Genomic DNA, 16,866 nt, shown 5'->3' on the forward strand with positions numbered 1-16,866 from the left:
ATTTATCTCGAGCCCAGTTGTTTTAAATAAGCTGAGTGCTGGCTGTGAGGGCACCACATAAGATGGGTTTGCCTCAGTTATCATCTGAAAAGAAAGAAGGTGCAGAGTTAGAGCGGGAAGACACCAGCTAAACTGCTCCTTTAGAGAGCCAGTGCAATCATGATGGGCTGAATGACCTCCTCCATCTCCATTTGGGCTCCAGCAGGTACTAAAATTCAGCTTTAGGTTGTTGATCTGACTCTGAGGTTGCACCGGGATTCTCGGGCTGTGAATGTTCAGGGACACTGAATGGGGCAGCATTCACACAGAATCCATTGTCTCCATCCAGACTCCAAATGGACTTCCCACTCTCACGGGGGTGGGGGTTGGTGGTGGGGAAGAGGGTGTGGGGGAGGGTGCGGGGAGAGGAGTGGGGGGGATGGGGGGAGATAGGGAGACAGGGAGGGGAGGGGGGATGGGGGGGACGGGGATGGTGGGAGACGGTTGGGGGAGACGGAAGATGGGGAGGGGGGGAGGGTAGATGGGGGGAGGGTAGATGGGGAGGGGGGGAGGGTAGATGGGGAGGGGGGGGGAGGGTAGGTGGGGAGGGGGGGGGGAGGGTAGATGGGGAGGGGGGGGAGGGTAGATGGGGAGGGGGGGGAGGGTGGATGGGGAGAGTAGGAAATGGAGACGGGGTGATGGGGAGAGTGGGGGAAGACGGGGAGAGGGAGATGAAGGAGGAGGGGGGGGGAGATGGGAGGGAGAGAGGGGGGGGAGATGGGAGGGAGAGAGGGGGGGGGAGATGGGAGGGAGAGAGGGGGGGGGAGATGGGAGGGAGAGAGGGGGGGGGGAGATGGGAGGGAGAGTGGGGGAGGGAGGGGGAGTGGGGGAGGGAGGGGGAGGCTCAGAGAAAGTTTGCCACAGAGGGATAGCAAGCACCGGGCAGGAGAGAGAGAGAGGTTTACATAATCTCTGCAGTTCTGAGATAATGTGAAGATTGGGGGAAAGTTTCTAACTGTCCCTCACTGAAAGGCTTTCTCTGTGAAGTGTTTAACCGGCCCGGCTCTGATCTCGCTGTCCCGGGACAAGGTGTTTATACTGATTGATGTTCCAGGTTTTTTAACCAGTTAGATATGTTCTCTGTGTTTCCTGCTTCGAGACAGGACGGAGTTGAGACTCAGCGCTTTATTGAAGCAGCAATGAGCCAGGCTGTGGGGACAGTGATTGGTGTTAACTCGGGGACTCTGTATCAACACCTTGTTTTATTTATTGACATTCTTTAAAAATGCAAAGTGCCTCAACATCGTGTGAAAGCGATCCGCACAGGATTTCCAGAGTGCCTGTGATCAGTGGAAACTCCTGTTCTGAGGTTGCTGCTGTTTAAAAACTCCCTCACTCCACAGCTGCACTCACTGCCTTCCAGAGCCCAGGGACAGAGGGCTGGACACCGGAGCCTGCCACTGGATTCTGCCGGCAATATGTTCATCATCCGGGACAGGTAGAGTTTGCGTGTGTTTCTGTGTGTGTCTGTCTGTCCGCCTGTGTGTTTCTGTCTATGAGTGTGTTTCTGTCTGTCTATCTGAGTGTGTGTAGATCTCTCTCTGTGTGTGACTATTTCACTACCTGTCTATCTGTGTGTCTGCACGCCTATTTCTCTGTGTGTGTCTGTCTGTGTCTGTCTATTTTCTTTGTGTGTGTCTATCTGTCTGTGTGTGCCTATTTCTATGTGTGTGTACCCATTTCTTTGTCAGTGTGTGTCTATTTTATGTCTGTATGTGTATCTGTTTGTGTGTCTATTTCTCTGTGGGTGTGTCTGCATTTGTCTATTTCTCTCTGTGTGTCTATCTGTTCATGTGTCCATTCCTGTGTCTACCTGTGTGTGACTGTCCCTTTCTGTGTATGTGTCTATCTGTGTGTACGTGTCTATCTGTGTGCAGGTATGTGTGCTTGGTTACCTGTGTATGTGTGTGTGTGTGTGTTCGCTACTCTTCTGCTTTTATTGTGTGTGTCAGACTAAAGTTCTGAATAGCTGGGAGTGAGAATTGAGAGTGCAGAGACACAGGGTGCAGGCAGAAGGAGCTGCTGGATTATTGACCATCATTTAGGGTGTTTTTCTTTTGCTGTGCTCACCCGCAGTCTTTAGAGGAGAAAAGGTGTGTCACTGACCGAAAGAGGAAAGACAGATTAATATTTCAGTTCTGGAGTTAGAAGGTGAGAGAGATTGGTGGACATTGCGCTTGGTCTCGATTCCCACTCTAACCCTTTCCTCGAGTCACACACGGACTGTCCTCCTGCGTTCCTCGTGCTTCATTCAGGGCCAGTTTTATTGATCTGTGATTGGTATCTGGTTTTGTGCTCACTTCTGGCCCCACACCCAACTCAGGAATCTCAATTCGCCGTTTGATTTATATTGATGACCTGGATGGTGGTGTGCAGGGCAGATTTTCGCAATCTGTGGCTGGTATGACACTGTGAATTGTGAGGAGGCGAATGGAGAATCTTAAAGGATAGAAACAAGTTGGTGGGGTGGACGGATAGGCGACAGATAAGGTCCCGGGTGAGAAACATGCAGCAGTTCATTTTGGGGACAGGGAGCCGCCTCTCCGACCTCTCCAGACGGCCAGTGGGAACCGCCATGCCCGAGGACAGGGACATCAACCAAAAGCTCAGGATTCCCGACGGGTGTCAGGGCTGTTGGGATCCAACCAGCCCAGTAACGATGCAAGCCCGTTAATTTAAATGTCATTCGCTGGCCCCCCTCCCCCTCCCCACCATTCACCCGCCCTCCCTTCCCACCATTCATCTGACCCCACCCCCCCACCATGGGAATGACACCAACCCCCCCAGAAAAGGTGGACATTCCCCCCTCCTCCCACACACCGCACAGGCGTGAGGGTAACCCAATCCGATTCCCCTCAGCCCCCCCTTCCCCCTCACTCACAATCCCCCCGCCCCCCCCCCCCGACCCTCACTCACCACCCCCTCCCGCGGACCCTCATTCACCCCCCCCCCCCTGCGGACCCCCACTCCCTCCCCAGACACCCACTCACCCCCCTGAAGTGGCCAGGTCACTTTAACCTCCATGCCCCCGATCACCTGGCAGGATTTTAAATCATTGCAGCACTCCATTCTGCAGCAGAGATTTCCCTTTTTCCAGTCAGAGGTTGCAGATGAGAGCAGACCCCACTGAAGTCCTGACGGGGGGGGGGGGGGGGGGGGGTTCCATTCTGCACACTGTGCACTCAGTCCCAGTGTAAGCACACAGCTTTGATCTGAAGTTCCTAACAAGCTGGAATCTGTGAAACACTCTCCATTCCAATGGAACCCTTTCACAATCTTTCACAAATTCAAGGTGCAATGCCTTGAAAAGACTTCCTCCTCCAGCCAGCCACCTGTGTTTTATTTTAATTTCTCTTCACACTCCAATGGATCTCAAGTACCCCATTGATCCTGACCGCAGTGTTGACAGAGTCTGAGCCTGATTGACAGCCTGTGATTTCACTTCCTCTTTTGCAAACCACAATTGTTTTGAAGAAAGCATTGGCTGTCAATCAGGCTTAGAATGTCAACATTGCGGTCAGGATCAATGGGGTACTTGAGATCCATTCGAGTGTGAAGGGAAATGAAAATAAAGTGGGAAACACTCCCGTTTTTCCACCTGTGAGGGCACTTAGCCTCAAAAAGGGAGAATTCGGCCCAATATAAAATAAAGGGTACAACTCGAAAAGGGGGTGTAGGAGCAGAGGGACATGGGTGTATTTGTGTATAAATCATTGAAAGTAGCACGAGAGGATGAGAGAACGGTTAATAAAGCATCCTGTATCGAGGCCTCATTGATAGGGCAGAGGCCACAGAGAGATTATGTTGAAGCTGTACAAGGCTCTAGTTTAGCCTGAGTCGAGATATTGCGACCGGTTCTGGGCAGGATTGGAAGGATGTCAAGGCATTGGAGAGAGTGCAGAAACTGGCCCAGCACATTCGATAGAATTCCCACGGGAAACTGTCCCGGTCCACTGGGCCTAACATTGCCCTGTGACACGGAGAGAGATCTAACGTCAATCACTCGCTAACTTACACTGACACTCGGAGATATTCAGTCACTTTTTGTAGAACTTTGAACCTCTCATATGGCACACTCCGCAGTTTAGGTTAGTAAAACTCAAGAAATAATCGTCTGGGTGCAGAGTGCCATCGAATAGCGATAATTACAGTGAAAGAGACAGTTAAAGCTGGTCTGGTGTCTGCGGGGTCTGTTTTGAACGTTCATCTTCACCCAGTGTTCGGAGGTTTCTCTAACCAGCAGGGTGGATCGGTGTAACTGAAGGGCTGCCTTCATTCTCGATTTATACCAATACTATTATGGTCTGAAGTCTCTCTTCTCAAAACCCTCTGCATTCAGCTTGTTTCCTCATTGTGTGTCATCGAATCCCTACAGCGCAGAATGCCATTCGGCCCATCAAGTCTGCACTGACTCTCCGACAGAGCACCTTATCCAGGCCCACTCCCATCCTATCCCCGTAACCCCATGCATTTACCCCGCTAATCCCCCTAACCTACACATTTTCAGACACTAAGGGGCAATTTATCATGGCCAATCCTCCCAACCCGAGCATCTTTGGAGTGTGGGAGGAAACCGGAGCACCCGGAGGAAACCCACGCAGACACGGGGAGAACATGCAGATTCCGCACAGACAGTGACCCGAGGCCGGAATTGAACCCGGATCCCTGGCACTGTGAGACAAGAATACATTTTAAAATCATGCAGTCAAACAGCCCCCCATCTCCATCTTCAATCAGTTATAACTATTATACAACAACAACTTATATTTATATAGCGAGTTGGAGGAACAGGTTAGGAGGGAGTTTTAGCCAGGGCTGCTGTTGATGATGGAGTGCTGATCTTGCTGCGAACGAGTTGCCGTATACCAGTATGCCCCAATTACTCTTCTGCCCATTCATAAAGTGGGAGTGTTCCAGAGGGAGTGAGCCTGTGATGGTTAACCATTAACCCACTCAGTCACCCTATCTCCCTGTTACACAATGTTCATTCACGGAGCACATGGCTGCCACAGAACCTGTAGGTTGGATATTGAAATCTGTGTCTGTGTATCGGTTAGATGGTTCAGCAGCGCAATGTAAACCCCTCATTGTTCCAGTGTAGATGTTTGGATTTGGAATTGCTGTGGTTTTCCTGTGGCTGAGATTAAAGCAGTGTGTCCATAATCTCAGTGTCACATTTCATCCTAAAACAAGCTTCAGACTTGTGCCATCACTAAGGCCACTTCTTCCCACGTCCATAACATAATTAAACTCTGCCCCGTCTCAGCTCATGGGTACAGTGTAGAGGGAGCTTTACTCTGTATCTAACCCCGTGCAGTACCTGTCCTGGGAGTGTTTGATGGGGACAGTGTAGAGGGAGCTTTACGCTGTATCTAACCCCGTGCTGTACCTGTCCTGGGAGTGTTTGATGGGGACGGTGTAGAGGGAGCTTTACTCTGTATCTAACCCCGTGCTGTACCTGTCCTGGGAGTGTTTGATGGGGACAGTGCAGAGGGATCTGTGGAATGAGACTATCTGACATGGGCATGGTCTCTTGAGTTGAGATGGAATCCAGTTTAGAGTATTTCGGTTAATTTAGTCACTCAGAATCTATTTGAATCAAAGACATTCACATTTCAGTTATTTAAGTATTTACAGAATAGTTCATACTGTACCTCATTGTCCATAGGCTGACAGGAGTGAGAGGGAGAGAGGAGGATTCAGGCTGGAGGAGAACAGGAAGGATTTAAGAGAGCAAACCGAGAGAGGAGTAGGGAAGAGGATTGGGGAGGAGGGGAATGGGTTGACAGTTTCTGTTTTCTGATTGTATCGACAGACTCCGGCCTGGATCTCTGCTTGTGGCCATCCTCATTCTTGGATCCATTGCTCTGACCCAGTTACGAGCTGTGGTGAGTATAATCTCCAGACCTGTTTGTCCTGGATTAGTAATACCCTCCCCCTCACACAATGTGAGGACCCCTCACACTGCACTCTGCAGTGTGATTCCCCCCCCCCCACTCCCCGTAGTGTGATGATTGGGGAATTCTGACCACCCTATTTCCCTTCGTACTCCCCCTGGATCTCAAGGAGGGGCCAGATATCAGTCTGATTTTTTTTATTAATTCGTGGGACATGAGTGTCGCTGGCTGGCATTTACTGCCCATTTACTGGAGGGCAGTTGAGAGTCAACCACATTGCTGTGGCTCTGGAGTCACATGTAGGCCAGACCGGGTAAGGACGGCAGATTTCCTTCCCTAAAGGGACATTAGTGACCCAGATGGGTTTTTCCGACAATCGACAATGGTTTCATGGTCATCAGTAGATTCTTAATTCCAGATTTATTTGTGAGTGGGATGCTGAACTATGGAAGACATCACAACTGAGCCCAAAACCACACTCCTTGCACACCTCTGACATCAAGTGAGGGCCAGGCCAGACCCAGCTGTGTTGCCTCCCAATGTTGAATAGTGTGAGGACGATAAGGGCGATCGATCACAGCTTTCCTGTGTTAAAAAAGGGCGGCTTGGGTCACTGTCTGTTTGGAGTTTGCACGTTCTCCCCGTGTCTGCGTGGGTTTCCTCCGGGTGCTCCGATTTCCTCCCACAATCCGAAAGACGTGCTGGTTAAGTGCATTGGCCGTGCTAAATTTTCCCTCAGTGGACCCAAACAGGCGCCGGAGTGTGGAGGCTGGGGGATTTTCACAGTAACTTCATTGCGGTGTTAATGTAAGCATACTTGTGACACTAATAAATAAACTTTAAAAACTGTTGGACCACAGTAGGCTTCACAGTCAAATCAAAGCTCTTTCTCACCCAGGGTTGACCTGCTGTGACATCCAGCCTCCAAGTGCCCCACTCTGTCGAGCAGTCTCTTTTTCCCCCTTCTCCAATATTTGTCTAATGAGGAGACCACAGACACTAAAATGTATGCACTATTGTTTATTTTGGTTTACTTCAGCTCAGCGAAGATTTCTCACCTGGGTTTTTAGCCAAGATTTAAAGATGAATCCTCATTCCTGAAGATTCTCAGGACAATCCTGGGAGGATAGGGCGGCACAGTGGTTAGCACTGCTGCCTCACAGCACCAGGGACCCAGGTTCGATTCTCGGCTCGGGTCACTGACTGTGTGGAGTTTGCACATTCTCCCCGTGTCTGCCTGGGTTTGCTCCGGTTTCCTCCCACACTCCAAAGATGTGTGGGTTGGGTTGATTGGTCATGCTAAATTGACCCTAGTGTCAGGGGATTAGTAGGGTAAATATGTGGGGTTACGGGAATAGGGTCTGACTGGGATTGTTGTCAGTGCAGACTTGATGGGCCGAATGGCCTCCTTCTGCACTGTAGGGATTCTATGATTGCTTTAATCCAGCACTGGAGTCAGGATCCAGGGGAGTCTGGAGGGCCACAAAACCTGCCCACGGCTAAGAGTATTATACTTCGTTTTTATTCATTCATGGGACATGGGCGTCGCTGGCTGGGCCAGCATTTATTGCCCATCCCTAGTTGCCCGAGGACAGTTGAGAGTCAACCACATTGCTGTGGCTCTGGAGCCACATGTAGGCCAGACCAGGTAAGGATGGCAGATTTCCTTCCCCAAAGGACATTAGTGAACCAGATGGGTTTTTCTGACAATCGACAATGGTTTTATGGTCATCAGTAGATTCTTAATCTAGTACTACTGCCTCACAGCACCAGGGACCCGTGTTCAATTCCAGCCTCGGGTCACTGTCTGTGCGGAGTTTGCACGTTCTCCTCTACACTGAGGGAGAATTTAGCGTGGGTTTCCTCCGGGTGCTCCGGTTTCCTCCCTCACTCCAAAGATGTGCGGGTTAGGTGGATTGGCCATGCCAAATTGACCCTAGTGTCAGGGGGATTAGCCGGATAAATATGTGGGGTTACGGGGATAGGGCCTGGGTGGGATTGTGGTCAGTGCAGACTCGATGGGCCGGATGGCCTCCTTCTGCACTCTAGCGATTCTATGATTCAAACCCTGCACGAGTGTCAGTCGGGGGGATTCAACTCTTGGAGCCTTCACAGGGTGGGGCCCACAGAGGCTGGTGTTGTGGTGCTGAGGTGGGTGGTATGGGGGGGGAATTGGGAAGGGGGGGGGTTATTGGATGGCAGTCAGAAGCAGGAATCTTTCCATAGAATATTCCAGCGACGGGCTGCAGGAGAAGACTGGGCAAAATACTGGCTTTGAAATGAAAACTGATGTTATGGGATGTTGTTGTCTCCTCCTGTTTCCATGGTAACCGGTTCACCTGCAGGGACCTGCGGGGAATCGAGATTAAACCCACTGTTCCGAAACTGAGGCATTTGTGAAACAAGCCCCGACAGAAGCTCAGAGTCACCTGAACAACGTCCACCTGTAGCTTCATCACCCTCGCTGTCGGCTCGTGCTGAGTCAGCCATTAATTCCCCCTCCTGCACACTAACGCCTCTCACTGATTTATCTCGGTTTCATATCTCTCTGGTTCCCAGAACCAAGCCTCAGTGCTTTGTCGGAGCTGATTCCAAACAGTCTGTGAACCCAGCCTGACTTTCCAGGGTTATTTGGCTACAGCAGGCAGAGTCATGGGAAAGTGAAGCCGGGGCTGGAATAGTTTATTCGACATGTAGATTAATGCTATTGCACAGCCTGAGGCCATTCAGCCCCGCGTCTCTGTGCTAGCTCTTTGAAAGATGAATCCAATTCCTGGGCCTCCATCCCCACCTTTACATCAACCCTTCATCCTCGCACCTTCCAGTCGCCCCCTCCTGGCCCGGCCGGCTCTGAGGAAGGGGTGCGTGTTTTTTTTGTCTGTTTTGCTGCCATCTCATTTATGGTGTGTGGTTTCTCTGTCTCTCTATCAGACAGCTGGGCTGCTGGAGTCGGATCCGGGCGGTGCTTGGGGCCCCTGGCAGGCCTGGTCCCCGTGTTCCAGGACATGTGGAGGCGGAGCAGCCACCAGGGTCAGGAGATGTTTCTTCAGGTACTGACTCAGCCATAACCCCTGACCTCTGACCTCACCCCAGCCCCACCCCCTTCCTAACCTCCGGTCCTAACCATTCCTAACCTCCGACCCCATCCCATTCATAACACCTAGCCTTCAACCCCACCCTGACCCCACCCTATTCATAACCCCTGACCCCACTGCTCCTAACCTCTGACCCCACCCCCTTCCTAATCTCCATTCCTAACCTCCGACCCCATCCCATTCATAACCCCTAACCTTCAACCCCATCCTGACCCCACACCATTCATAACCCCTAACCTTCAACCCCATCCTGACCCCACACCATTCATAACCCCTAACCTTCAACCCCATCCTGACCCCACACCATTCATAACCCCTAACCTTCAACCCCATCCTGACCCCACACCATTCATAACCCCTAACCTTCAACCCCATCCTGACCCCACCCTATTCATAACACCCCATCCCGCTTCCTAACCTCCGGTCCCAACCATTCCTAATCTCCAACCCCACCCTATTTGTAACCCCTGACCTAACTGGGATGATGTTGTAACGGGGAGGGGTGATGTTGTAACGGGCAGGGGTAATGTTGTAATGGGGAGGGGTGATGTTGTAACGGGGAGGGGAGTGTTGTAACGGGGTGCTGATGTTGTAACAGCGGGGGGTGATGTTGTAACGGGGAGGGGGTTGTTGTAATGGGGTGCTGATGTTGCAACTGGGGGGTGATGTTGTAACTGGGAGGGGAGTGTTGTAACGGGGTGCTGATGTTGTAACAGCAGGGGGTGATGTTGTAACGGGGAGGGGGTTGTTGTAATGGGGTGCTGATGTTGCAACTGGGGGGTGATGTTGTAACAGGGAGGGGAGTGTTGTAACGGGGTGCTGATGTTGTAACAGTGGGGGGTGATGTTGTAATGAGGAGGGGGGTGTTGTAACAGGGTGCTGATGTAACTGGGGGGTGATGTTGTAACGGGGCGGGGGGTGTTGTAACTGGGGTGCTGATGTTGTAACTGGGGTGCTGATGTTGTAACTGGGGGGTGATGTTGTAACGGGGAGGGGGGGGGGTGTTGTAATTGGCAGTTGTAGCTGTCACATAGTCACGGGAAATTCTTCACAGGAGAGAGACAGGGAGGGGATTAAACCTGGTGTCTATCGGGATTATTTCTGCACCTTTCACATGTTCACCAACACGCCTCACACAAACCGGTGCCGGTGATCATGTTGACCATCTCGTCTTATCCCAGCACCAAAGATTTTTATAAAGCTCGAAGCTTGTGTCGACTATTCACAAACTCTTCACATTGTGGTTGATTCTTAACTACCCTCAGGGATGGGTAACCAACGCTGGCCCAGCCAGCAAGCCACATCCATCAATCAATAATAAAAAAACAAACAGCTAACAGCAAGTCTGAATTCAAAAAACCCACAAATACACAAGGCAAATTGACAAATTGTCTTATTTACAGTAGAACATACATCACAGAAACATGCCATTCAGCCCATCTACCCTGTGTTGGTGTTTATACTCTACACCAGTCTCCTCCCATTCAATCACCCTCATCTCAGCCTTCCAGCACATCTTTCTATTCCCTTTTCTCTCACATACTCATCTCGTTTCCCTTTCAAATCATCGAAGAATTTTGCCTCAACCACGTCCTGTGGGAGCCAGTTCCACATCCTCACCACTCACTTGAATAAAGACATTTCTTCTTGTGACCCTGTTGGATTGGTTGGTAACCATCTTGTGTTTCTGACATCTCGTTTTGAATTCTCCCATAAAGACAAACATTCTCTCTGCATCAAACCAATCATCATTTTGAAGAACTCTACTAGGCCACCCCTTAGTCCCCACTTCTCTAAATCCCAAATCTTTGCCAATAGCTGTAGTCCGAAAGGCATGCTGGTTAGGGTGAATTGGCCGTGCTAAATTCTCCCTCAGTGTACCCGAACAGGCGCCGGAGTGTGGCGACTAGGGGATTTTCACAGTAACTTCATTGCAGTGTTAATGTAAGCCTACACTATAAATAAACTTAAACTTTAAACTGTAATCTCTCAGTTCTGGTAGCATCCTTGGAAATCGCTTTTGCACTTGCTGTTGTCTTTCTATATCCTTTTTATAAAATGGACAGCAGAACGGTGCTCGATACCGTGAGTGTGGCCTGACTAGGGTCCTGTGCAAAGTTAACATTTTAAAAAATTCATTCGTGGGACATGGCTGGCCAGCATTTATTGCCCATCCCTAGTTGCCCTGGGAGGGCCGTTGAGAGTCAACCACATTGCTGTGGCTCTGGAGTCACATGTAGGCCAGACCGGGTAAGGACGGCAGATTTCCTTCCCGAAAGGACATGAGTGAACCAGATGGGTTTTTCCGACAATCGACAATGGTTTCATGGTCATCAGTAGATTCTTAATTCCAGATATTTTTTTATTGAATTCAAATCCCACCATCTGCCGTGGCGGGATTTGAACCCGGGTCCCCAGAACATTAGCTGAGTTTCTAGTTTAAAGTTTATTTATCAGTGTCACAAGTAAGGCTTACATTAACACTGCAATGAAGTTACAGTAACAATCCCTGGGTCGTCACACTCCTGCGCCTGTTCGGGTACACTGAGGGAGACTTTAGCACGGCCAATGCACTCTAACCAGCACGTCTTTTGGACTGTGGGAGGAAACCGGAGCGCCCGGAGGAAACCCATGCAGACACAGGGAGAATGTGCAAACTCCACACAGACAGTGACCCAAGCCGGGAATCAAACCCGTGTCCCTGGCGCTGTGAGGCAGCACTGCTAATCGCTGTGCCGCTCCTGGACTAATAGTCTAATGGTAATACCACGAGGCCATTGCCTGGTACTTCATTACTCTTGAATTCTGCACCTTGGGAAGAAATCCCCGTGCTGTGTCAGCATTTTTAACTTTTTGGTGATCTGTCACGCTGCTTTGAAAGATTTGTTTACCCGTATCCCTCGATCCCTTCCTTCCACCCTTCCTTCCCTCTCTTAGCCTCTTCCATCGTCCTCCCCAGTCACAGGTGACACTCACCGTGAGGGTGGGGGAAGTGTGCAAAGAAGGACGTTTCCGGAAAAGTTGAGGGAAGGTTATGTTGGAGGCGCTGGGTGCATCACTAAATGTTGTCTGTTTTTCATTCCCAGACATCCTTTCAGGAAACCCTGTTCTGGTGACCAGAGGCAGTACAAGGTGTGCGCTGTTGAGGTAAGATTGTCTGACAACATTCTGGAAAGTTCTACCGGCCACATTTTTCACTCCAATTCAACGGGTCCCTTTTCTAATGATACCTGTGACCCCGCGTGGGGGTCTTCCCAAGAGAAGGGTGCGGTAGTGCAGTGGTTACGTTACCGGCTAGTAAATGAAAGGCCTGGACAAGTACTCTAGAGAATGAGTTCAAATCCCACCCTGTCAGTTTGAGATTTGGAATTCCATTTAAGAACAAAGAACAAAGAAAATTTCAGCACAGGAACAGGCCCTTCGGCCCTCCAAGCCTGCACCGACCATGCTGCCCGACAGAACTAAAACCCCCCTACCCTTCCGGGGACCATATCCCTCTATTCCCATCCTATTCATGTATTTGTCCAGATGCCCCTTAAAACTCACTGTCGTATCTGCTTCCACTACCTCCCCCGGCAGCGAGTTCCAGGCACCCACCACCCTCTATGTAAAAGACTTGCCTCGTACATCTCCTTTAAACATTACCCCTTGCACCTTAAACCTATGCCCCCTAGTAATTGACTCTTCCACCCTGGGAAAAAGCTTCTGACTATCCACTCTGTCCATGCCCCTCATAATCTTGTAGACTTCTATCAGGCCGCCCCTCAACCTCCGTCGTTCCAGTGAGAACAAAGCAAGTTTCTCCAACCTCTCCTCTTAGATAATGCCCTCCATACCAGGCACACATCCTGGCAAATCTTTTCTGTACCCTCTCCAAAGCCTCCACATCCTTCTGGTAGTGTGGCGACCAGAATTGAACACTGTATTCCAAGTGCGGTCTAACTAAGGTTCTATAAAGCTGCAACATGACTTGCCAATTTTTTAACTCAATGCCCCGGCCGATGAAGGCAAGCATGCCGTATGCCTTCTTGACTACCTTCTCCACCTGCATTGCCACTTTCAGTGACCTGTGTACCTGTACACCCAGATCCCTCTGCCTATCAATACTCTTAAGGGTTCTGCCATTTACTGTACATTTCCTATCTGTATTAGACCTTCCAAAATACAATACCTCACATTTGTCCAGATTAAACTCCATCTGCCATCTCTCCGCCCAAGCCTCCAACCAATCTATATCCTGTTGCTTATTTATTTAACATAAAATCTGGAAATAAATTGCAGGCATTGGTTGTCAGAGCTCCTACGGGTTCACAATGGATCATTCTGGCACTATATGTGACCCTAGTCCCCAAAGTGGTTACCCACTGATGTGAAAATTATGCCATCATCTCAACTGAGTATTGATAATAAATGCCAACAACCCCTAAATTTGGGCATCATACCCGAATGTGGGATAGTGTCCTGATGGGTTATAACCCTGATGGGGAGGCGATGGCCCAGTGGTATTATCGCTAGACTATTAATCCAGAAACTCAGCTAATGTTCTGGGGACCCGGGTCCGAATCCCGCCACGGCAGATGGTGGAATTTGAATTCAATAAAAAAATCTGGAATTAAGAATCTACTGATGACCATGAAACCCATTGTCGATTGTTGTAAAAACCCACCTGGTTCGCTAATGTCCTTTAGGGAAGGAAATCTGCCGTCCTTACCTGGTTTGGCCTACATGTGACTCCAGAATCAGAGCAATGTTGGTGACTCTCACCTGCCCTCAGGCAACTAGGGATGGGCAATAAATACTGGCCAGCCAGCGATGCCCATGTCCTATAAATGAATAAAAACTAAGTGTAATACTCTTGGTCGTGGGCTGGTTTTGTGGCCCTCCAGACTCCCCCAGATCCTGACTCCAGTGCTGGACTAAAGCAATCATAGAATCCCGACAGTGCAGAAGGAGGCCATTCGGACCATCAAATCTGCACCAACCTCAATCCCATCCAGGCGCTATTCCCGTAACTCCTCATATTTTCCCCAGCTAGTCCCCCTGACACTAGGATTAATTTAACATGGTCAATTAACCTAACCCGCACATCTTTGGACTGTGGGAGGAAACCGGAGCACCCGGAGGAAACCCACGCAGACACGGGGAGAATGTGCAGACTCCGCTCGGACAGTAACACAAGCCGGGAATTGAACCCGGGTCCCTGGCACTGTGAGGCAGCAGTGCTAACCACTGTTCCACCGTGCTGCCCCTATGCAGTAACTGTGATGGGTTTGCAAGTGATGGCTGGGGTAATATTGGGGCTGTGGGGTTCTCAGTCTCGCGTCTCTGTCTCCCCCTCAGGTCTGTCCCCCGGGAACAGTGGATTTCCGAAAGCTTCAGTGTGCGGCCTACAATGACCGCCCAATCCTGCAGATGCGCGGCGCTTCCTTCGAGTGGGTTCCTTTTTACGGAGGTGAGAGACTTTCCACACTTTCAACTCCCCTTCCTCTCCCGAAGGTCCACACCCCTCGGGGGTGGTTGTTGGTGCACCTCCCCCGTATCTGCCTCTGGATGGTGAGCTGTGCGACTGTGAAAGGCGTCATGCTGGATAATGATCAGCCACACATCCTCCATAACCACACTGGATGATTCATTCATTCACATGAAACAAGCTGCTGAAAATATTGAAGAAATGGTTCTATGTATTACTTGAACGGTTGGCTGTGAGATCTTGTGTAGAAAGAACAGATAAGAGCAAATTACTGCGGAAGCTGGAGCATCGAATTCAACAACTTCAGATGATTCGCTGTACCCCACGTCGGCCATTTTGTTTTCATTTTATTTAATTTTTAACTGTTCTCTACCTTATATTTCTTTATCGTCTTTCTTTATTTTTCTTTCCCCCCCTACTCTTTTCCCCTATTTTATCCCACCCTTTCCTTACCTTTTCTCCCCCTTGCTCTCCCTTTCCCCCTTTTTCTCCATTTTACCCCTCTCCCACCCATCTCCCCCCTCCCCCCCCCCACATCTTCATCTGTCACAGTTTACAGCTTCTCTGCCGTTTGGCCATTCACACCTTTTATTCTCTCTATGGGCTGCCGTTAGCAGCCTTTCCCCTTGTTTTTGTGGCTATGACTCATCTTTCATTCCCTCCCCCTGCGGTATAAATATCTCCCACTTTCTATGGCTTTTAGCTTTGACAAAGAGTCATCTGGACTCGAAACGTCAGCTCTTTTCTCTCCTTACAGATGCTGCCAGACCTGCTGAGATTTTCCAGCATTTTCTCTTTTGGCTAAAGAAAGAAAGACTTGCAGAGAGGTGATGGCCTACTGGTATTATCGCTAGACTATTAGAGTCATAGAGGTTTACAGCATGGAAACAGCTCCTTCGGCCCAACTTGTCCATGCTGCCTTTTTTTTTAACAACTAAGCTAATCCCAGTTGCCCGTGTTTGGCCCATATCCCTCTATACCCATCTTACCCATGTAACTGCCTAAACGCTTTTTAAAAGACAAAATTGTACCCACCTCTACTACTACCTCTGGCAGCTCGTTCCAGACATTCATTCCATTCATCCAGAAACTCAGCTAATGTTCTGGGGACCCGGGTTCGAATCCCGCCACAGCAGATGGTGGAATTTGAATTCAATAAAAAATATCTGGAATTAAGAATCTACTGATGACCATGAAACCATTGTCGATTGTCGGAAAAACCCATCTGGTTCACTAGTGTCCCTTTAGGGTAGGCCTGACATACGATGAACGTCTGAGGATTGTGGGATTGTATTCATTGAAGTTTAGGAGGTTGAGGGGAGATCTAATAGAAACTTACAAGATAATGAACGGCTTAGATAGGATGGACGTAGGGAAGTTGTTTCCATTAGCAGGGGAGACTAGGACGCGGGGGCACAGCCTTAGAATAAAAGGGAGTCACTTTAGAACAGAGATGAGGAGAAATTTCTTCAGCCAGAGAGTGGTAGGTCTGTGGAATTCATTGCCACAGAGGGCTGTGGAGGCCGAGACGTTAAGCGTCTTCAAGACAGAAATTGATAAATTCTTGATTTCTCGAGGAATTAAGGGCTATGGGGAGAGAGCGGGTAAATGGAGTTGAAATCAACCATGATTGAATGGTGGAGTGGACTCGATGGGCCGAATGGCCTTACTTCCGCTCCTATGTCTTATGGTCTTTAGGGAAGGAAATCTGCCGTCCTTACCTGGTCTGGCCTACATGTGACTCCAGAGCCACAGCAGTGGGGTTGACTCTCAACTACCCTCCAAGGGCAACTAGAGATGGGCAATAAATGTTGGCCCAGCCAGCGACGCCCATGTCCCACGAGTGAATTAAAAATAAATTATATAGCATCTTTCACCACCTCCGGACTTCCAAAAGCACTTTACAGCCAATGAAATACTTTTGTGAAGCATAGTCACGGTTTTAATGGAGTAAATGCTGTGGCTGACTTGTGCACAGCAAGATTCCATAATGCGATAATGACCAGATAGTCGTTTGTGATGTTGGTTGTGGGATAAATGTTGGCCGGAGGACAGTGGGATGTATTCCCTGCTGCCCTTTGAAGTAGTGCCACGGGATCTTCTACAGACAGGACCTTGGTTTAACATCTCACCTGAAAGACAGCACCTGTGACCACGCAGCACTTCCTGAGTGAAGCGCTGGGAGCATTGGTCGAGATTTTGTGTTGAAATCTCTGTAGAATGGCTATGATTTCACTGTGTGGAGATGCTGGACTGGGGTAAACACAGTAAGAGTTTTAACAACACCAGGTTAAAGTCCAGCAGGTTTATTTGGTAGCAAATAAACCTGTTGGACTTTAACCTGGTGTTGTTCGAACTCTTACTA

At 49.6% G+C, this 16,866-nt stretch overlaps 1 protein-coding gene across 1 annotated transcript in view; it reads left to right on the top strand.

Annotated features, from left to right (window-relative positions):
- Window positions 1-1,450: 1,450 nt before the first annotated feature.
- adamtsl5 (ADAMTS like 5) overlaps window positions 1,451-16,866 on the top strand; it is a 45,297-nt gene continuing 29,881 nt past the window's right edge. The window contains exons 1-5 of the mRNA XM_078199828.1: window positions 1,451-1,477; window positions 5,855-5,927; window positions 8,868-8,986; window positions 12,118-12,178; window positions 14,372-14,483. Coding sequence (XP_078055954.1) covers window positions 1,458-1,477; window positions 5,855-5,927; window positions 8,868-8,986; window positions 12,118-12,178; window positions 14,372-14,483 — 385 coding nt within the window. The 5' untranslated portion in view covers window positions 1,451-1,457. The remainder of the gene's footprint in view (window positions 1,478-5,854; window positions 5,928-8,867; window positions 8,987-12,117; window positions 12,179-14,371; window positions 14,484-16,866) is intronic.

The sequence above is a fragment of the Mustelus asterias genome, chromosome 29, assembly GCF_964213995.1.
Source record: "Mustelus asterias chromosome 29, sMusAst1.hap1.1, whole genome shotgun sequence".
NCBI classification, from domain to species: domain Eukaryota; kingdom Metazoa; phylum Chordata; class Chondrichthyes; order Carcharhiniformes; family Triakidae; genus Mustelus; species Mustelus asterias.